Raw genomic sequence first — 21,944 nt, forward strand, 5'->3', positions numbered from 1 at the left:
CTAATTTATCTGTAGCTTTTTATTTCAGATTTGTCCTTTAAATATCACATCACTAGATCTTTTTTAAAAAAATCAAATATGACAATCTTTCTCTTTTAACTGGAAAGTTTGGTTTCTCTGAGCTTATTTTTACCACCTTACAGGCATGCTTTTTATTTGTCTTAATTTTCACTTTCCTTTTACCCTCATTTCCTTCTTTTGACTTAATTTTTTAAAGATATGTTCTACTATCTTTGAGGTAATAATGTTATAGATTTAAAATAATACTATTAAAAACATGGCTTCTATTAAATCATACATGGGAGAGATGCAGCAGTTTTAAGGGCTCCCTCCTTTTTAAATGAAACCTTTTTATATTGAGATAGATTCAAATGCAGTTGTAAGAAATAATACAGAAGGAACTTAGTGCTCTTTACCCAGTTTCTCTCGATGGGATTATCTTGCAAAATGACAGTAAAATATCAGGAACAGGATATGGACATGGACATGCTCCAGCAACCTTGCTTAGATTTCCCCAGTTGTATTTACATTTATCCTCTGGCTTTCTCCATGGGTAGTCTCCTTTTCCCTTCAGCTGCTTCAAACACCCTCTTTGTCTTTGGTGCTCTGCAATTTCACTACAATGTGTTTATGGATTTTTTCACCGGGTTTCTTGAATTTGTGCTTTAGTATTTTTCATCAATTCTGGAAAATTCCCAACATTATCTGCAAATATTATCTCTGCCTCATTCTCTCTCTTATCAAACTCCAGTTAGACAAACAGAATTTTACTATCTTCCATGTAACTTAACATCTCCATTATATTTTCCAACCCTGTACAGTAGTCTGGATAATTTCTTCCTGTCTTAATTCATGAATTCTCTCTTCAGCTACATTGATTCTGCTGCTCAATTTGCCCATACAATTTTAAATTTTAATAATTTATATTTTTATTTATAGAAGTCGCATTTTTTTCTTTTTCAAAACCTGCTTGGTTGTTCTTTAAAATTTTTTTTTTTTTATTTTTAATTATCATGGGTACATAATAGTTGTACATAGTCACGAGTGCTTGGTCATTCTTTTTAATTTTTTTTTTTTTTTAAAAGACAAGGTCTCCCTCTGTTGCCCAGGCTGGAGTACAATGGCACGATCATAGCTCACTGTAACCTCAAACTTCTGGCTCAGGCTATCCTCCCTTCTCAGCCTCTGGAGAGGCTAGAACTGGAGGCACATACCACTATGCCCAGCTAATAGTTTTTCTATTTTTTGTAGAGACTGGGTGTGCCCAGGCTGGTCCTGAATTCTTGGCTTCAAGTGATCCTCCCATCTCAGCCTTCTAAAGCAGTAGGACTATAGGCATGAGCCACTGTGCCTGGTTAATCTTAATAGTCTCTTGATTTCCAAAAAAAAAAATTTTTTTTTTTTGAGATGGAGTCTCACTCTGTTGCCCTGAGTAGAGTGCCACGGTGTCAGCCTAGCTCACAGCAACCTCAAACTCCTGGGCTCAAGCGATCCTCCTGCCTCAGCCTCCCAAGTAGCCAGGACTACAGGTGCACACCATGATGCCTGGTTAATTTTTCTATTTTTAGTAGAGACGGGGTCTCATTCTTGCTCAGGCTGGTCTTGAACTCATGAGCTCAAGCAATCCTCCCGCCTCAGCCTCCCAGAGTGCTAGGATTATAGGTGTAAGCCACCACACCCAGCCCAGAATTTCTTTTTATTTCTTTAAATAGTAAGATAATGAAGTGATAACTTTTCTTAGAACTTTATGGGAGTTCTTTAAGATATAGATTGAATTCCTCCCAAAGAGGATCTGTGTTTGCTTCTGCTTGTGTCCCGTGGACACAAGTAATCCATAGCCAATTTAAAATAATTTATCTATTTGGGTTTTTCAGATCAGAATGGCAGTGTAAATTTTGACCAGCATCCTGCATGAAGATCTACCTTACGGCTGTAAATTCTCCGGGGAGATTACTTCCTTCCTCTAACCAGTACCAAGGTTTAGACAGGCAAATTTCCCTGTCGTCATTTTCAGTTTAGTAAAGTTAACTTCTTGTTCGTCAATGACGATGTAGGTCTTAGATGGGTTCGGGTTTACCTCCTGACCTTTATGTTCTGCACAGTCATCACAGGGTTCTGCCAAAAACCTCGGGGTGAAAGCCAGCTTTGGCCCTCACCTACTAGGGCTCCTGCCATGCTTAGGCTTGGAGCTGTGTGGGTTCATTGCTTTTATTCCATATCAGTGACGTATTCTCAATTAGGAGGATCATTCTGGCTACTAAATTCCATATATTGCTAAAAAATGCAAGTTTCTTATTTCTTTTAAACACTTTAAATAAAGTTATTTTATATTCCATACAGATCTTCAAGTCCCTAAGGGCACATTCTGTTTTTATTCTTTTTCTTTCCTGCCTCTCACTCATGATGCATGTAATTTGGGACTATGGGCTCATATTTGGCTGATTTTAATGCACAGGAATCCTGAGGAACAAGAATTGAGAGTAGCTTCCTCAGTGAAAGTTCAACGTTTGTTCCTATCAGGCACCCTTGGGGGCTATAGCCACAGACCACTTTAATTCATCAGCTTGGAGTTTTCCAGGCACCACAGGTAATGTAAATTTGGAACCACAACCTGTGTGAGTAGAGAGCTTAGTTACAAATTGTTACGGAAGATTATTTTTTTCCTCTGTCCAGGACAAAGTCAAGTCAATTTGAAGATAAAAACTCCACTCCCCCCACTAGTCCACCGTTTCACAGATCAGCAGCCCTTTGACAATGCTGGCTTAATGCATTAACTTTCACCTTGGGTAAGCTCAACATCTTGTGTTCTGTTTGCCCTACTGACTCACATTAATAACTAAGCCTTCAGGGCAGCCTTAGTTAGTTCAAGCTTATTACTACAGTTTTTGGTCTTCTAGCTGGTTTTGAACTTTCCTTATTTTGGGAACACAGCTGTGTAGTTTAAAGGCCTTGGTTGTGTTATACTCAGATATATATTAATACTTATTTTATATAGAGAGATGTCATTTGTTTCATTTTGTTTCCAGTCTAACTGAGTTGGTAATATTACCAAAAGCACCTATATATGTTTTTAAAAGATGATATAAAATGCTCTGTGGTCTTTAGGAAAAACAAAGTCTTGATAAATGCAACAAACAGTAAAAATATACTTCAGCTCTATATTATGATCTATTAAGTGACAGAGACAGAAAGAAAATAGGTGTGAAAGAATAAAAAAAAAGTCAGCATGAGAAAAGAAAAACAATTAAGAGATAGAGAACTACACAACAAAAAAATTCTGGAGGGAGGAACAAACGAGACACATTAACTAACAAGCAAACAAACCTGCCCATTGAAAAGCAGACCCAGAGGAGAACAAAGAATTATGAGGAGTGCAAAGCGTTCAGTCTGCATGGAATAAAGAACATTCACATCCCGTGGCTTTTTAATACTGCTGCTAAAGTTCTTTTTCAGTCACAAATGGGAAATTAACCCTGCGTACCAGGTTTAACACACTGCCACACTAGAAAAAAAATTTTTTTCTTTGGGGCATCTCACCGTGCAAAGTTCTCTACTGTAAGAGTCTGCGCTCTCTATAAAAACAAGGGCCCATGTGTTATTCCACCCCTTCTCCTACCAGAAAGAGAACCAAAAAGAGAGCTAGTCTCTTGCACAGTCACTGAGAGGGCAATTCTGACCTTGCTGAGGGCTGTGAAACTCATAAAAAGAAAAAAAGTTAAAATCCCCAGGGCTGGGTAGAGTAATAGGCTGATAACAATTCTGTTATATATGAAATCAGGGCATTATGAAAAAAATATAACTTCCTCCATATTTCCTTTCCATTTCATCTACATTATTCTCTTCCACTCCTCCACTCCCCTTCCAGTGAGGCTGAGGAAACACTTAGGATTGTTTTTTTGGGAAGGAAAAATATAAAATTACTCTTATCAGCTAAAAAAAAAAAAAAGAAGAAGAAGAAGAAAAAAACCATCAACCAGCTTTGCAATTACACCAGCCTCAGCCTTCAGCTATCACAAATGAGGCCTCAACAGGACAGAAGTTTCTTGTGCATCTTTTCATTTTGGAAACTTTTCATTTCACAAATTTTTCCAGCACTAGGCATCACCAAGTGAGACTTGCTGGAACTTCAGATTTTCTGGCTCCTTCCAAATTAATCAGTATCTTCAGGGGAAGGACCTAGGATTGTTGATTTTTTCTTTTTTTAAGTAAGCATGGAGGTAATTTTTATAATAAGTTTAAGAAACACTGATCTTCGGACTATGTTCATCTTAAAAAAATACCATTTCTATTTTTGCCTTTATGAGTCCCTTAGGAAGTAATATTAACATGTGGGTTACTAAACTGCACATATCAAGCTAAAACCCAGCCCACTTTGTATGCTAGCCCTTTGGCGTGGCCAAATAATACATAAAAATAAGCTAGCTGTTCCTAATTATTAAGTCATTATCCTGAGGGTTGGTGGTCTAAGTCACTATCTTAAGCAGAGAAGGTTCCTCTAAATTACAAATACTTGAAGCATTACTATGCTGCTTTCTATCTAGAGACTTACCAAAGAAATGATACTGTCTAAAATTGCTAATCAAAGACCTGTACAGACTGGAATAGCTAAGTCTAAAATTCAAAAGGTAATACAAAATGAGAAAGAGTTTCTTGTGAATGGCATAAAAAGAAATTAAGGTGAAGTTGGCTATGTTTCTTTCTTTCATCACTGCTATATCCTTGGTGTGTGGTATAGAGCATGGCACACAGAAGGCATTTAATTCATGGTTGATGAGTGAATGAATGAGAGTAAATGAATGAATGGGGCATGTGTCAGTGAGACAAATAAAAAATGGCATCGTATAATTCAGTAGTACTTTTAGGGGAGCGAAAAGTGTTTTTTAAATTTCTTTAAATTACCTGGTAGAAAACCTTTACCAGCCTTTAATCTGAATAATTGACATTGAAATTTATTTTCAAAACAGGAAAGGCAAATCCTGAGAGGCCCACAAAAGCACAAAATGAAAGGAAACAAAAGCTAAGGTGGTGCTTCCAGAGTAATAAAACCCGAGACAAGCAGTCCGTGAGGACAGCAGCACACAATGTGACGTCAATGCTCCTCCCCAGAGTGTGGACTCAGCGCTGAAAACCACACAGCATACTTCGGTGCCAAAATTCACAAGAACAAAGACTGAACAAGAAAGGGAGAGGAGAACACGGGTAGAGGTAGGGCAAAGATCAGACAGAATGTGGAAGAGAGGAGGGAAACAGCGTGCAACATCTCATGCAGGGGCCTTGGGGAGGACAAGTGGGCACCGGGCAACACTCGGTGAGAACAGAGGACCAGAGAAAGTGAGACACACCTCAATCACAGAAACAAACCGCTTACCCTCCGCTTTAGTGGTAGTACCATCTTTAAGCAAATTAAAAACAAGGGAAGGGATAACAGGGAACAGTTAGTAACATTCAAAAAATTAAAAAGCAGAATGTTATTAGCTACTAAAAAAGCAAAAGTACAATTTAAAACAAAATTAAATGGGAAACAAGTTCAACAGCAAAGCAGAGTCTGAAGCAAGTAAGAGTGCCTTACACTGAAATTAGCTTAGCATAGTGTAACGTGTTTTTGCCTTTGGAAAACAAAACACAGGAGGGCAACCCAGGGTAGTGCCACAGTTGAAAGTGTGATTTTTATTTTTTGTTTTAGCCACTCCTCATCCTGTTAAGAATTCCTCTTTCCTGGAAGAAAGTACTAGCAGAAGAGGGCAGGGGAGGCACTAGAAATTAAAATACTAAAGAGTCACCCAAAGGGCAGAGGCAAGTAAGAAGCTCAGAGAAGCTAGCTCCAGCAATGCCTATCCCAACTACACGCCCAGCAGCAAAAGCTGTCTCGCATGGTACCTGAGTCCAGGCCTATGTACTCCATGTCTTCCCTCATGTGTCTGGACTCTAGAAGTTTGGAAAAGGATCATCAGCTTTAATTGTACACTTTTGCAAAGATGTCATGTGTCAACCTCAGTAGTAATTATAACAAATTCTCAGTACGATTATGTTATATTTGAGATTTTTTGGTGTTTTTAATTTTGTTTTGTTTTGGGACATAGTAAGTAAAGAGAGGTAGAATTCTCAGGAAATGGTAAGAGAATCTGAATACTCCAATCTTGTTCTTTGAAGGGGTAATACTGGGCTGAAAACTTATCAGTGCTTCTTAAGGGTTATTTCTATATCATCAGACCAAAAGACCTGGTGGCTTTTACTAGCATCGGGGGGAAATCGACATGGTCCATATTCAAACACCCAAAATATGCACAGAAATGTTAAGAATACTAAGTACTCTAAAGGCTGATTTTTATTCACATTTTCCAGCAATGAAAAGAATACTAATTGCAAATGCTAAAGGTGGATCAAATGTATTAAAACACAGGTAAAATCTTAAAAATTGAACTAAAATTAATAGAACTAATTCATCATAGGAGGGAACAGTTATTACTTCTCCATTGCTCAATGATTACATAGCAATATATCATAACTCCTACATAATGATGTAATAGTTAAAACAATAAAAAAAAGAGTTCTTATTGAGTTTCTTCCCAGTTGAAATGTATGTGTGCATGAGGTACTTCCAAAGAGAAAACAAAAGCGATGCAGCAAATGTTCCAGTACATATATACCTTTCAAATTAACAACGTTCCCATCACAATCACACTTTCTTCCACCTTACAGGACAACAATTTATAAAGAACCTTTATATAATTCCGTTTAGGTGGCTGTTTTTTTTTTTTTTTTTTTGGAGACAGTGTCTCACTCCATTGCCCGCGCTCGAGTGCCCTGGCATCAGCCTAGCTCACAGCAACCTTAACCTCCTGGGCTCAAGCGATTCTCCTGGCTCAGCCTCCCCAATAGCTGAGATTACAGGAGCACCACCACGCCCAGCTAATTTTTCTATCTTTAGTAGAGATGGGGTCTTGCTCTTGCTCAGGCTAGTGTCAAACTCCTGACCTCAAGTGATCCTCCTGCCTCGGCCTCCCAGATTACAGGCGTGAGTCACCGCGCCCGGCCTAGGTGACTATTATTACAAGTAATTTATGGGTAAAGAAAATAGACTAAAAGATTCCATGGTCTGTTCAAGGTCACAGGGCTAACGAACGGCAGACCCAGGAATCATCACAGCGCAATGCTGTTCACTCAACAGTGTTTCCAATGCCAAATATTTTCAGAACATTACTTTTAGAACTGACTTTGGAATTCATCTGTAAGACACACAAGTAACTTAATCTCAATATATCATGAAGTTTAAATTTTACTCATTTTCTTAAAATCCAAAAGACAAACAACTCAGTTAAGTCCCTACCTAGATTTTGGCTTTGAATGACTAAACTATCAGCCTTACACACAATAAGTATAAAGTGTCTGCTAAAAAATTAGTAACTGATCTACTACGTCAGATATTAAAATTTTTAAAAATATTTTTAAAAAACTCTTTTGGGCAATCATTAGAGCAAGAACATGCTCCTTCCAAGATGACACATGGAAGGACAATACTCTTTTGTACAGATGTGGTTGTGGTGGCTAAGGAGTCCGTCACATTCCGTAGAGTCCTCCTGGCCTCCCTTCTCCACCCCCAGGCCCCCCCCCCACTCTAGTTATATCCTCAAATTGAGAAACACCTGATGACGACTATCTTTGGTGAATTGCTCACTGAACCCCTCACTGTCAGGAGGGGAGAAAACCCAGCTTTTGTAATATGGGAGATAGCTGAGGTCCGGGCTGGGCTGGCCACCAAGGAGGAGGAAGTGAGCTGGGGGAAGGATGTGCTCAGTGTCATAGACCCTATGAGCACGAGGGTACTTACTCATCACTAAAGAGGATGATGATCCAGAGAAAGGGACCGCTCAAAAAAGGTGGCTGTTAACCAGCAATAAGTGCACAAAATTACTCATACTTAAATATCAGCCTTGCAACAGTGAGGATTTCTTCAATTACGAGTTCTTGTAGTTTGCTAAGAGGTACAGTCATCTCAAACAGCAGAACAGGAGGGAAAAGGTGATGCGGTTACGGTTACCTAAGGACGCATACGACCCTGGAGGCAAAGCTGCGGCAGAGCTGAAAGGTGTCCCGCCTGAAGACGAGGAGACTTTAGATTTGGCACTGGCTGCTGCATTCACGTCAATATCACTTCGAGACCGCTGGAGGGACCCAGTTGTTGACACAGATTTGGTACTAACTGTGGAAGCTTTGGCAGTGAAGGAGGAAACATTAGTAAGGACTACATAGAATTTTAAACACGTATTGTTAAAACCTGATATTGTTTTGCTTTTCTTGAAAACAACTATCAAGTTTTAAAAAATGCTGGAGCACACAAGACTGACCAACAGTTTCTCCTGGTCACTGAAGACAGAGTTTAGGCAACACTGAAGAAAACTAAAAGTGACCTCAACTGTAATGTATCCATTACAATTTTTTTTTTTTGGTATAATCAAAGACAATAAACCCAAAAGAAATGGACCAAACTTCTGGTTATTATGAAAAGAAGTGAAATAACAAAACAATGCTGCTGTCCGGTCAGTCTCCTCCTGAGGTGACGTAACCGTGCAGTGCCCTCTTACTGGAAACCCTCCCCCTTCCAGAGAACACGCTCCTCTCCGACCTCTAACGGCCACCAAGCTGCTGTTGCCGCTCAAAACATCACAAGCTGCCTTTACTCTCACCAAGGGATCAGAGCAAGGAGCAGCACAATCTGTGGCAGTGTCGACATGCTGGTGGGAGGTGGGGAGCTCACAGAGCTTCATTCCTGCCTGCCTGAGTCACCCTGACAATGTGTCCTCAGCAGGGACTGGCCCTAGCAAAGTGGAGCCCTCCTGAGGACAGGCAGGGCCGACACACCCTCTGAGCCTGAGGAGGAGCTGAGGGCACAGAGGCTGGGACAGGCCTCCCACGGGCTGCTCCTCCGCAGCTGTCAGTCTTACCTCTAGATGTGGTACTTCCAGTAGGGCTTCTTTTGGCAGAGAGCGGCCGACTAAAAATAAAGATATACATGCATTTATTATCAAATGTGTACTTTCTAGACATTAATACAAGTACAAACCACAATGGGAAATTATGATAATAAAGAATTATTTCAGAGTTTTCAGAATTTGTCAGACAATATGAAACACAGTGTTATAAACTCCCATTTCCAACAAAACTTCAGCAACGTATTTTGGACTACTTTTCAATCATAGAGTGCAAAACTGTAACTGAGACAGAAAGTAGAAATACGGAGTGAAGGTGATGATATATTAAGTCCTAGGTTTTGAATGCCCTCCATTTCCAAACTTGCCTCCAGGTTCATGCTTACGTCCTCTTAGGAGACTCTCTGAAGCAATGGTGTGTATAGTTCATACTGTTCTATAATTCACTTATGTTATTCTAGAACTGTATTCTAGGACATACAAATTTAACTGACAAACACTATGGCAGAGACCAAGGCCACCTATATCTTATCATTCCCCATGGTATCTTCTATTACCAGAATCTACCTGAAGGGGGAATTTTAACAGGCATGTTCACATACACACATAGCTGTAATTTGTGTTTCCAGGTGACAAACTTTTAAATACAAATTCTCACACTAATGACAAGCAAAGCTGAATTCCTTACTTCAGACTCTCTTGAGAGCTAGAAGACGAGCGGTCGGATTGAGGCAGAGACACTATGCTGTCTGAGTTCTTCAGATGGGACTGCAGGGCTTTCTGGTAGGACGACTCCAAGGTGTGGTATAAATGCTCTGCTTCTCTGCTGAAGTGACTGTGGAAACCCCAATAACATCTAGGGAAAACAGACAAATTCCTGGTCTAGTCCAAGGATCTTAACAGGCCGTTCGCTAAGCTCTGGAGTACACCACAAAACATCTCAGTTTACCTGCTAATAGTTGGAGCATGGTACAAGGAGGAGAAGGTGAACAAAAGAGGCCCGGGGTGAATCCTAGCCTCACAGCTTACTAGCTTTTCACACTGGCCAAATTACTCAACTTCTCTGAACCTTAGCCTCATTTATAAAATGGGAATTAAAGGGCCTAACTTGCAAGACTGGGGAGCCTTAGGGAAGATGGAGCTAAAACATTTAGAATTATACCTAGAACACAGGATGGATTCATTAATGTGTAGCGTTTACAAATGCAATTTGACATTCCATGATTTAAAGTATTTAAATGGCCTTAGGTGGCAGGTACAGAAGAAAAATGGAAAAATGTTCAGAGCTACTTGAAATCTATATTATGTTATGATTAAAGAACTAGGAAAAATGGGGGGGAGGATACAATACAACGATAAAAACAGCCGAAGTAGATTATTAACAAATTCATTCCTAAATAGTTTTTAGCAGCTATTAATTATGTCACTTATTTTGGTAAGAACTACCCAAGACGAGATTGTGGCAAATGCTTCAGAGTTATAATAAGCTCAGAAACCTGGTTTCAGAGAAATATAACTTAACTGTGAGAGCAGTCAGAGAGCAATTAAGTGTTGGATCAGGATGTACTAATAAAGCTAAGGAAAACCATGATGTTACAGGCTAGTAAGATTAGATTTTAGCTTGTGTCAATTAGAAGAGCTGGTGAACTATGAGAATATAGAAAAAACAGTCACAGATGCAAAACTGGCAGTAGTTATCTATACACTGTCCAAGAGACACTAAGTCTTAATAAGAAACTTCTGGTATTTACAGTGGCAGTGGCAAAATTATTCCCAGAGAGGTAGGTACTGCATATGGGGGTCATGGCCACATGACTGAACACACCCAATCCCAATGGCAAAACCACCTCAATTGCAAGACCGAAACAGCAAGTTATCACTGTGACAATCCAGCTCCCCTTACTGTGATTCACACTCACCAAACAACCACCTGATGCTTGCAAAGATGAGAACACAGAGAGAAAATCCACTGTGACCGTGGTTTTTCATGATAAATCTATAAAGTAGCTTTGGATTATGACATGGCTTTTAACAGTGTTTAATTAGTAAATAAATAAATAAATAAAACTTTGAGTACGCATACAAGTCATTTCTGACCTATGTGATAATATCTCATAAATTTAAAAGTGAACATTCTGTTGTCTACCTTAGTCCTGTTTATATTCAGATAGTACCAATCAGTCAACCTTCTAAACAAAAAAACAGAGAAATATTCCATAGCCTTTTGGGGGTCATATTTAAAAGTCATGATTAACAAAATGTGTTCAATTAACTTAATGGGTTTTAAATAAGTCAGTCCCTACAATGCATGTAAAATAGAAAAGTAGTTAATGAAAAAAAGCGGTGTGCAACAAAAACTTACTTTCTGGCTTCTATCCTTGCTTCAGAATCGGCATCATGTATTCCCTTCTTTATTGTTTCAGCTAATACTGATATGTGTCTAGATATTTACAAAAAAAAGAGTAACAATCATAAATGTATGGTTTTATGCAGATGAAATCACGTGTGAGGAACAACTTCAAAATGGCAATGCGGAACTTAAGAGCTTTGGTGCGAAGGCTGGACAATAGGAAGCTGGGCAAAGCAGAACCCTCCTGCAGGTCCTTACCTTCCAATCCTGCACCAAGACCCTGGCCCATCCCCAACCCACGGCACCTAAGGACCCCGATAACCTACTCTCTTGGGGGACTTTTTAAAATAACAGCTGATTTCCACCCCCCACCCACATCATGCCTGCCTATTTAGCCCAATCTTTTATGAACTCAAACAAAAAAATCCTGTTTTTCCATAGTCAGAACTAGTTCCTATGAAAATGATGAGATAATTATCTTAGTATTAAGTAGGATATCTACATCAAATACAGAGGGAGAAAAAAGAAAGCTTTCATTTTTTTTTTTAATCTCTCATTTATTTATTGATTGATTGACTGATTGACAGAGTCTCGCTCTGTTGCCCGGGCTACAGTGCCGTGGCATCACCCTAGCTCACAGCAACCTCAAACTCCTGGGCTGAGGCAATCCTCCTGCCTCAGCTTCCCAAGTAGCTGGAACTACAGGTGCATACCACCACACCCGGCTAATTTTTTCTATTTTTAGTTGCCCAGCTGATTTTTTTCTGTTTTTAGTAGAGACAGGTTCTTGTTCTTGCTCAGGTTGGTCTTGAACTCCTGAGCTCAAGCAATCCTCCCGTCTTGGCTTCCTAAAGTCCTAGGATCACAGGTATGAGCTACCACACCTGGCCGAAAACTTTCAGATGAGTGAAATTCCTTTAGGGATCTAAGAGTTACATCTTTCCAACGAAGAGCAGCTTTAAACATTTACCTCATTGGAATGAACTGGAACATTAAGCAGCAGGGTCAGAATCAATAAAGAGTTAGTCCTGGCTTTGTAGTTGTCTAGGTGCACATGTGCCCAAATCACTGGGCACACTAATACTTCAACCAACAAAATTCACTAAAAGCTTCCGCCAATAGTATGTGGCTTATATCAGTCAAATAACAGAGGCAGTCATGCAAACAAATGCTTAGATTCCTTCATTTCTTATACAAAGCAAGTTGGACCACTCACTGAGGCATTCACTCTTGGTTCAGTTCAGAGGGAAAAACAATTTCAAGTCAGATGCTCACCGTTCCAGTGAATGTGTCTGCCACTCTTGTAAAAGCAAATCTAAAAATTCAAAACAGCGCCTGGAAAGTGTTAAGAAAGAAATATATAACTTATATATGTTAGTGAGAATGAAACAGCTTTTTTCTTCTTAAGTGACCTAACACTAGTTATTATAATTGGTAAGTTTCTTCTAATTTTTATGGTTAGAAAAATGGAACATGAAGAAGGAATCAGAAATGACTGAAAACCAAAGTAGACGAAAGTAATTAAGCACCTACAGTGGCCATAGGGATATTGGATATAAGAGTTTCCTTCCTAGCAGAACCCTGAACTTCATGGGAACATTACTGAAAGGGCCTATCATTATCATTTGTTTTTATACTATCCTAAATAATATGTTAATACAGAATACATATAAGCACAGAATATCATTGAACATTACAGAATCAAGTCTTTGCACTAATTTCAGAGAATGCTTTACACAAAAAAAGCAAAAAAATATCTTCAAAAACTAAGTGTTCTCCAAATTTTCACAGTAAGAAGGCCCGAGCTGGTGCTGAGAACGCATTTTCTCCAGCCACTGAGCTGCCTTCCCTTCCAGCTCTCCACATCCTTCCTTTCCAAGCCTGTTCGCTTTTATGATTTTTCTTGGTCTGATTTGTGCACAAAAACGATTCCAGTCTACTTTCCTCTGGACTGCATCACCGCTTTGGGGCCCACCTCTTTGAAATTTTCTTCTCCTAAGTCCAGGGTTCCTATTTTTGCTGGAGTAAATCTTAGTAGTCCTAGGAATCCATTCAAGGAAACAAATCAGAAGGTAATTTTTCTCTAGAGCAATGACCAGACTTTCTTTCCCATGGTCTTCCCAATTCACAACCTTATAATCCATACAATTAATCAATTTAATAGCCCCTTACCCTATGCTATATGCTGGAGATACAATGATAACCAAGACACAGTCCAGAGAACAAGAGAGACAAGAAACAGGTACAGTGTGCTAGGAGCGCAAGGGGCCAAGGGCCATGCAGCTTGGTCCTGGCACTGGCAGCGGTCGGGGCAGGGGTGGTAAAGCAAGGTTTCTCAAAGGAAGGGACACCGAACTATACCACAGGCGTTCCTTACTGTCACCTTCCCCAATCTAGGCCATGTTTATTCTTCTTCCACCCTCTTGCCCATGCCACTTCCTAGTCTAGATTTTTCTTCCCTCTTTTCTTCACCTATACCTACTCATCCTTTAGGACGTCACTCACTTTCAACTCGTCTATGAAGCTTCTTGGGAATATATCCACTGGCTTTAATCACCACCCCGTCTGAACTCATGACTCCACAATAGGCATGTTGTCACTCACTCTTACAGTGCTTTGCATTACTGTTTTTCATCTCCCCAACCAAACTGTAAGTTTCTTAAAGGCAGAGTGTGTAATCCATTTCTTGCCAATTATTCAAAGCAAAGCTCAGTAGAGTGCACACAGCAAAACCGCACTGCCTTGGTTACATCGCCCTGTTGAAGGCAGAAGGACCAGCAAGATGGCCCCTATTGCTTCTTTCAGCATTAAGACACATGGTTCTGACTGGTATTCAGTGACTAAATACAGAAACAGCAATGTGGGGGTGGGGTTCATAATTGGTGAGGGGCAGCATTTCTATTGTCACAGTGATTGTAGGTTGCTACTCATATTTAGTAACAAGGGCCAGAACTGCTAAATGCTATGGACAAATTTTGTCTCCCCCCTCCCAATTAATATGTTGAAGCCTTCACTCCCAATGCAATGGTTATTTGGAGGTAAGGCCTTTGAGAGGTAATAAGGTCATGGCAGAGTAGGCCCCTGTGATGGGATTAGTGCCCTTACAAAAAGAGAGACAACAGGTAGTTTGCACTCTCCCTCCCCTCCTCCCTGTCTCTCTCCCATGTGAGGACATAAACAGAAGGCAGATATCTGCAAGCCAGGAAGAGAGAGCCCTCACCAGAATCGGACCTTGCTGGCACACTGATCTCGAACTTCCAGCCTCCAGAACTGTGAGAAATAAATCTCTGTTGTTTATGCCACCCAGTCTATGGTATTGTTATGGCAGCCCAAGCTGACTAATCCCCCAAAAAACCTGCAATGTTCCACAACAAAGTGGAAGCTTTGTCATCTCAGTGGAGAAGCTCTGCCTGACACAAAGAAAAAAACACCTTCTGAATTTCTCTTGGCAACTTAAAACAATAATGAGATGATAATAAGAGCAACAGCAGCAACAACACATTCTAACAATGGTTACCATTTATTAAGCTTTCACTAAGTGTCAGGGTCCTTTAACCTAACTGTGAATCCTCAGAACCCTACAGAAGGGTACTCTTACGCTTTCTGCGTCAAATAATCAGTAAGTGGGAAGAGGTAATGTTGTTTAACTGAAGTCTATCGGGTTCTGAAGTTCATAATCATCCCTCTACCTTGGGAGCCGAAACTGCTCCACTCTAACCCACGGAGAAGCTGAATGAACTATAGGTAAAGGGCAGAGTGCACTCCTCAGGGATGTGCAATTGGGCCATACAGTGAGAAATTATGCTTTTTCAGTGGAAGAAATAAATTTCTTTTTTCATGGCTTTAGACAGTTGAATTATTCCTTTTTTCTTTCTCTTGTCTTTCATTCAGCTATTAATAATATGGCTATAAATCCCACTACTGGGTTTATATCCAAAGGATATGAGATCAGTATGTTGAAGCGATATCTGCACTCCCATGTTTACTATAGCACTACTAACAATAGTCAAGACAGGAAATCAACTTAAGTGTCCTGTCCATCAACAGATGAATGGATACAAAAATATGGTATATCTACGCAATGGAATACTATTCAGCCTTAAAAAGGAAAGAAATCCTGTCATATGAGACAACACAGATGAACCTGGAGGACATTATGCTAAGTGAAACAAGCCAGGCACATAAAGACAAATACTGCATGACCTCACTTATATGTGCAATCTAACAAAGTTGCACTCATAAAAGCAGAGAGTAAAATGGTGGTTCCCAGGGGCTGGGGGACTGAGGGATTAGGGAAGACACAAAATTTCAGTTAGACAGGAGGGAGAAGTTCAAGATATCTATTCATATCATGGTGACTACAGTTAATAACAACATATTGTAGTATACTTGAAAACTGCTGAGACTCGATTTTAAGTGTTTTCACCCTAGTAAGTATTTGAGGTAATGCATTTGTTAAATAGTTTGATTTAGCCATCCCACAATTTATACATATATCAACATTGTACACCATAAACACATACAATTTTCACTGGTCGATTAACAAAATAAATTTTTAAAAAAGATGAACACAGGGCTACTTCATGCTTAAAAAGGTCCCCTACCCGTAGAAGCGTGGCAGGACCAACGTGACACCCCAAGAACGGAGGCAAACAGGGGCTAAGGCCAGCTGGATGCTAAGCTTGGGGTCACGACTCTCTCAGAGGGCTAGGATCAAGACATGGAGCTGAGGGAACAGGGCCAAGAGGCTGCCCAGGCCTGCCATTAGTTTACCCTACCAGGCTCCTGATAGGGTCCATTTAGAGTCTTTTGTGTTGTCTATGAAATCCCTGAAAACCTACACAAAACTATTCTGTGTATTTACATTTTGCTGGGAAGACAGTCCAGAGACTTTAATAGACTCTTAAAACTCTATGACCCAACAGTCAAGAATCACAGATTTGAGCTAAAAGAACAGTCCTTGTACCTCACATGTAGTTTCGGGCAAGTTCACCGGGACGTATGACAAAACAGGGACTTGGGAACAAAGCCCTATCTGGTTGCTCAGGTTGTATTTGCCTGTAGTAGCTTCTGGGTGTATCTCCCATAATTGTACAGCAGAAGCAAGTGACTGGTCAGGATTCAGAATTCTAGAAATCACTCACAGAAGATGGAAACAACACATACCTCCTCTTACCTATGTTAACATGAAATTACTGACATTTGTTTATGATATTTTTTCCTGCATGCAGTTACTGCCTTCACCGTCAATGGCACAGACCAACGACACAGGAAGGAGTGAGAATACAGGGGGTCCTCTACCCTTCTCCTTCTACCACTCCCCCTAAACTCAACTCTCTTTCTCTCTCACACACACACACACATACACACAAGCACACACACACAGAAACATAATAGAGGTTGTCCAAATTCATTTTCCAAAATATTTAGATCTTGATTCTTCAACCTTAAGGCACTTATTGCATTGATCTTAAATAATATTAACATTTCAAACATGAAATTTTATCCATGGAGGGAGATATGGAATTTGTTTTGGCTTTTAAACAACTCAAAGGTAATGAAGAAACCCTTTACAAATTTACCTTCTAACTGCAACAGACTTAGAGGTACAGTTGCTTGTTATGACAGGTATTAGCCTAGGGATGTGTGTGTGCTGTGAAGAAAAAAAAAACAAAAACAGAGGTGAACACTTGCAAATACAAAACAAAACAAAACTAAGAGAGACACTTCCTAACCTACTTACAGCACATATATATCCAGATTAGAATGTCAGTGAGTTTAAAACGGAAAAAAAATTTCACAAGATTTGCTAAAGGCCATTAGAAAATTTAGAGAGTCAAGAGCAGGCAAACATGGTAAGTCTAAAGTTAAAACAATCATTGGTATGAAGTCTAAATTATCTGAGCAGTAGAAATCTGAGTGAATTCAAAAATAGTCATTGAACAATATACTTTGATACTGTTTCAATGGAAATGTCCAAAAATGACTTCGGGTTTAATATTTTTGGGCAGTGCAAGTAAGAACAGTAAGAACTAAAAATAATACAAAGTAACCTACAATAATCAAGAACATTCTGGATAGATTTTAAGCAACACCATCAAGCTACAAAGTTTCAAGAGTTGCCTCTGGGGAAAAAGGTCTTGAAGGGTGAGGGTGGGGGTGGGGGGATGGGAGGAGGTAATGTGGAAAATTTTCATTTTAAACCTTTGTGAACTATTAGGTTTTATTGAAAACTTGTGCATTAATTACATGAATAATTATTTAAATTTAAATCAGTAAGTGTCTAGAAAACTTAACTAAAGAGAACATTTTGTTTCTGAGTTTATGTGCAATTAATTAAATAAAAGTTGTGGGTAAATAGCAAAACCACAAGCACATATACCTAAAATCCAAGGACCAGGATTAAGGAATAGAATAATACCTGAGAGACATGTATATAATATAAACTCAGAAGCAGACACAGGTGTTTCAATATTTAAAACCAATGGTGAGTCAATGACCTCAGTAACTTTATATCACATCCACAATTCACATTATGGATTATAAAAACTAGTATGTTATAACTAAGTATGGGAAAGGATGATACTATACCGTACGACATGATTCCAACTATATATAATTACTCTAATGAAAAATGTGGGAGCATATATTCAGGGAAACTTGAATCTATACTTCTGGGTTGCAGTCTTCAAACTTGGCCCAAATAAACTCTCTACTTGTATTTTTTAAAAAAATGCCTCTAATATTTCTTATCAACCATCAAATTTTACCATTTGCTTATTTTACGTATAGCCCTACAACATACTTACCCGAATGATTAACCTAACAGCTACAACACCAGAAGTGGCCATAATTTTGGCACTGTTTGGAATTAAATTAAAGATAGTTGGCATAATGGCTTCAGCTCCATGGTCAAACTTATTCCCCAGAACTGACGACAAATGCCTACAATAAGAAATGAACACTAGACTGTAGTTACATTTCTTAGAAACGGTGAAGCATATAAACCACTTAACATTTTAGATTCTTCATTTAAAGTTATCTAGGAATAAAGGGCAGGGTCTAAGTAAGATACTATAAAACTATTTCTAATGTGCACGTAGAGCACTTGGCAAATAGTCATTAGCCCAAAAGTTTTTTCTTAATCATTTCTAATTCAAATGGTAAACATAGTAAAATAGTAAAAAACAAACAAATGGACCGTATACTAATAAAACATAAATCTGAAAAAGCTCCCTTGGCCCGTTTTTTTCTTCTGCCCTTTTATCTTTAACATATCCAGGCTTCAATATCTGACTACAGTCAAAACTTTAAACAGCTACGAGGTCTCCTTACTACTGTTGGTTCTCTGACTTTCTGACATACATTCTAACACAAGTTTGAACTTTGATCACTGATACAGGTGCAGCTATGATAAAATTTTACTGTAGTACATGTCTTTAATTTTATAGCTACAGTACTCTTCTAGAAAAATCATTCTGATAATCACACTATATCCTGCCAGCAAAAATCAATGAAAAGTCTGAGAAACAGAATTTTATAAAATTTCATTTTTCCACATTATTATATTAAATAACTGCTTCAGAGCAATGTCATTGAAAAAAAAATTTTTTAATCTGTCACACTTTACATAATTGGCCAGAAAATATTGTAAAAGTACTAAAATAAGTGTTAACTGGAATGGGTCTTGGAGACTAGTCAAAAGTTACGTGAAAGAGACCCAGCTCGCATGCTCAAGGAGCCATCTTTGAGGCTCCATGGTAAGACTATTTTATGGTGTATGCTTGAGAATAGGGAACATTGCAGTCCTTACCCCAACGTGATACAAGCCTCCCGCACTACCTGAGACCGCAGATCCTTAGCAGAGAGTTTAAAGGCTCCATCCAAAAGGCGTAAATGTTGAAAGAAGTTATCATACTCAGCAGCACCAGCCAAAAGTAAAGATCTAATCTTTTTTAGCTAATGGGATAGAGAAAATTCAGAGATATACAAAACAATTCTTAGAACAGATGAAACAATAGAAACCATCAAATATAAAAGAGATCATCATTAAAGATTAACTGATACAGAAAGTTTTCCCAATTCAGCCAGTTAAATATTAACCAATACAATGAGCAAATCTACATATCACAAATAAAGCTAGATAATTTTTAAAATGCAGGATTCTGTGATGCACATAATTTCTACAAAAAATGTTTTCTTTAATTGAAAATATCTTAGTGTATTTATAGATTCTATGATATTAATGATAAATAACTGAAAACCTTCCTTATGGCCTGTAAAAAGCTCCTCCTAAGCTTACCTTCCTCCACACCCCACTCCAACTTAGCACCTATTTAATGAATCAAATCAAGCATTCCTACGGTATTTCTGTATTATCCTTGACTGTATCACTCATTAACTGGCTAATCTGAATTAGAAACATTACACAATAGCAATTTTACCATCTCTCTTCTTGCTGGCCAGTGTAAAATAACTTTCCTCAGATAAGACCCATCCTCATGTTATTGTTCAGCCCACTTTTCTTTAATCTACTTTTAAAAATAGCAGAGACACAACTTTCTAGCAAGTGATATGAAGAAAGAAAATAATATTGAGGGACATACACTAAAAATGCCATAAAAACACTGCTTTACTAGCAAATCATCACGGAAGTAAATCTTTACTAAGGGAAGCACAGAGGCCATCATCATTCTACAATTAGGTCTTTGCTAAAAGAATAGGAGATACATAAGGGTATGAACTGGTATGTTGTGGGTGTTTTTTGTTTGTTTTAGTTGGTGTGCTTTAAAAATAAAAATAGAAGTGAGATACTCTACTAAAAAGGTAAAGTGTAATTTATATTTAAAATATGTACTGTTTAAAATTCATTAGCGCTATCTCCCAATTTCATAATAAAGTATTTGGGATAGTTAAATAAATCTAATGAAAATGCAATCACATGAAGTCAACAACTTACAGCATTTACTCTCTGCTCCCAATCATGCTTGTCATCAGATAATATTTCCCTAATTTTGTTTATGGATTCCTCAAGGTCTCGGCTGGAATAAATCTGTAAGCAAAATTAATTTAACAATCAATATAAAAACATTTACAGAATAAACAAAGACTACTTCTTAATTACATGAGTCAAGAGCATTTAGTAAGTATAGTAAAATAAATTATCTCATTTTTAAGAAACACCTATGAGAAAATATCTAGAAAATGTCTTAGGAATGAGCTTCTTTCCCACTGTGAATGCGTATCCACTGGATTTCCTACCGTGTGTGAATAATCTTGCCTCAAACACAGCGTTACTACAAACTTAGATGACTTTACGTACAAAAGAGAAAGAAGCCTACTGGAAAATAGTGATGCGTAGGTCATTTATTACTCTCAGTATAATTATTTATAACATCACATAATAACTATAATTTTAAATACTTTCAAATCTACATTCTCATTTACCCCTACATCTTACTTAGAAAACAGGTGGGGTATAATCAATCATGATGCTGCTGGAAGGTCAAGTACTTAAGGATGAACCATGGCCTAAGATGCTTGTTACCTGCTTTATACACATAGGACAACCAAGGTGGCAAGAAGAGTTGTATATAATGAACAGTAAGTGATAAAGGAATCCAAAGTACAGTCAATGTATGCTGAGAAAAAGTACTAGGCCCAATTGGCAGCACAAAGTAGTCAAAAATATGGGACTATCCCAAGCTTTATAAATAATCTTTGTTTTATCTGTTAGGTATTTAATACTTAAAGTGAAGCATCAAAGAAGGTATAAACTAAGTTTTTTTTTTTTTTTTTTTGTTGAGACAGAGTCTCACTTTGTTGCCCAGGCTAGAGTGAGTGCCGTGGCGTCAGCTTAGCTCACAGCAACCTCAAACTCCTGGGCTCAAGCGATCCTACTGCCTCAGCCTCCCGAGTAGCTGGGACTACAGGCATGCGCCACTATGCCCGGCTAATTTTTTCTGTATAGATTTTTAGGTGTCCATATAATGTCTTTCTATTTTTAGTAGAGACGGGGTCTCGCTCAGGCTGGTCTCGAACTCCTGACCTTGAGCAATCCACCCGCCTCGGCCTCCCAGAGTGCTAGGATTACAGGCGTGAGCCACTGCGCCCGGCCTTTTTTTTTTTTTTTTTTTTTTGAGACAGAGTCTCACTCTGTTGCCCGGGCTAGAGTGAGTGCCGTGGCGTCAGCCTAGCTCACAGCAACCTCAAACTCCTGGGCTCAAGCGATCCTCTTGCCTCAGCCTCCCGAGTAGCTGGGACTACAGGCATGCGCCACCATGCCCGGCTAATTTTTTCTATATATATTTTTAGCTGTCCATATAATTTCTTTCTATTTTTAGTAGAGATGGGGTCTCGCTCTTGCTCAGGCTGGTCTCGAACTCCTGAGCTCAAACGATCCGCCCACCTCGGCCTCCCAGAGTGCTAGGATTACAGGCGTGAGCCACCGCGCCCGGCCCTAAACTAAGTTTTTATTAAACCATTCTCTATAGCTTTTCAGATAGCAAAATCCTTCAAATTTACTGATTTTTCCTAAGAAAAATCCCTAAGTAAACATGCTTCTTTATGCTCTCATTCAGCCTAATCATCTATTTCTTTCCCTTTTATGTGACCTGACCCACAAACTTAATACTAGAGCAACCACCATCTCTCCTATTCTTACTGAA

At 38.8% G+C, this 21,944-nt stretch overlaps 1 protein-coding gene across 8 annotated transcripts in view; it reads right to left on the bottom strand.

The window, feature by feature from the left end:
• CLASP1 (cytoplasmic linker associated protein 1) overlaps positions 1-21,944 on the bottom strand; it is a 263,544-nt gene that overhangs the window by 89,849 nt on the left and 151,751 nt on the right. For 4 of the 8 annotated variants that reach the window (XM_069462102.1, XM_069461691.1, XM_069461772.1 and 1 more), the window contains exons 11-19: positions 20,237-20,329; positions 19,091-19,236; positions 18,087-18,222; positions 16,860-16,930; positions 12,553-12,612; positions 11,290-11,367; positions 9,616-9,783; positions 8,943-8,992; positions 8,039-8,209 (exon numbers count right to left, since the gene is read on the bottom strand). In XM_069462102.1, coding sequence (XP_069318203.1) covers positions 8,039-8,209; positions 8,943-8,992; positions 9,616-9,783; positions 11,290-11,367; positions 12,553-12,612; positions 16,860-16,930; positions 18,087-18,222; positions 19,091-19,236; positions 20,237-20,329 — 973 coding nt within the window. Of the gene's footprint in view, positions 1-5,368; positions 5,393-5,877; positions 5,926-8,038; positions 8,210-8,942; positions 8,993-9,615; positions 9,784-11,289; positions 11,368-12,552; positions 12,613-16,859; positions 16,931-18,086; positions 18,223-19,090; positions 19,237-20,236; positions 20,330-21,944 lie in introns of all 8 variants that reach the window. The other 4 variants (XM_069462176.1, XM_069461854.1, XM_069461936.1 and 1 more) reach the window with 2 other exon arrangements.

The sequence above is a fragment of the Eulemur rufifrons genome, chromosome 1 (genome assembly GCF_041146395.1).
Source record: "Eulemur rufifrons isolate Redbay chromosome 1, OSU_ERuf_1, whole genome shotgun sequence".
Taxonomy (NCBI): Eukaryota; Metazoa; Chordata; class Mammalia; order Primates; family Lemuridae; genus Eulemur; species Eulemur rufifrons.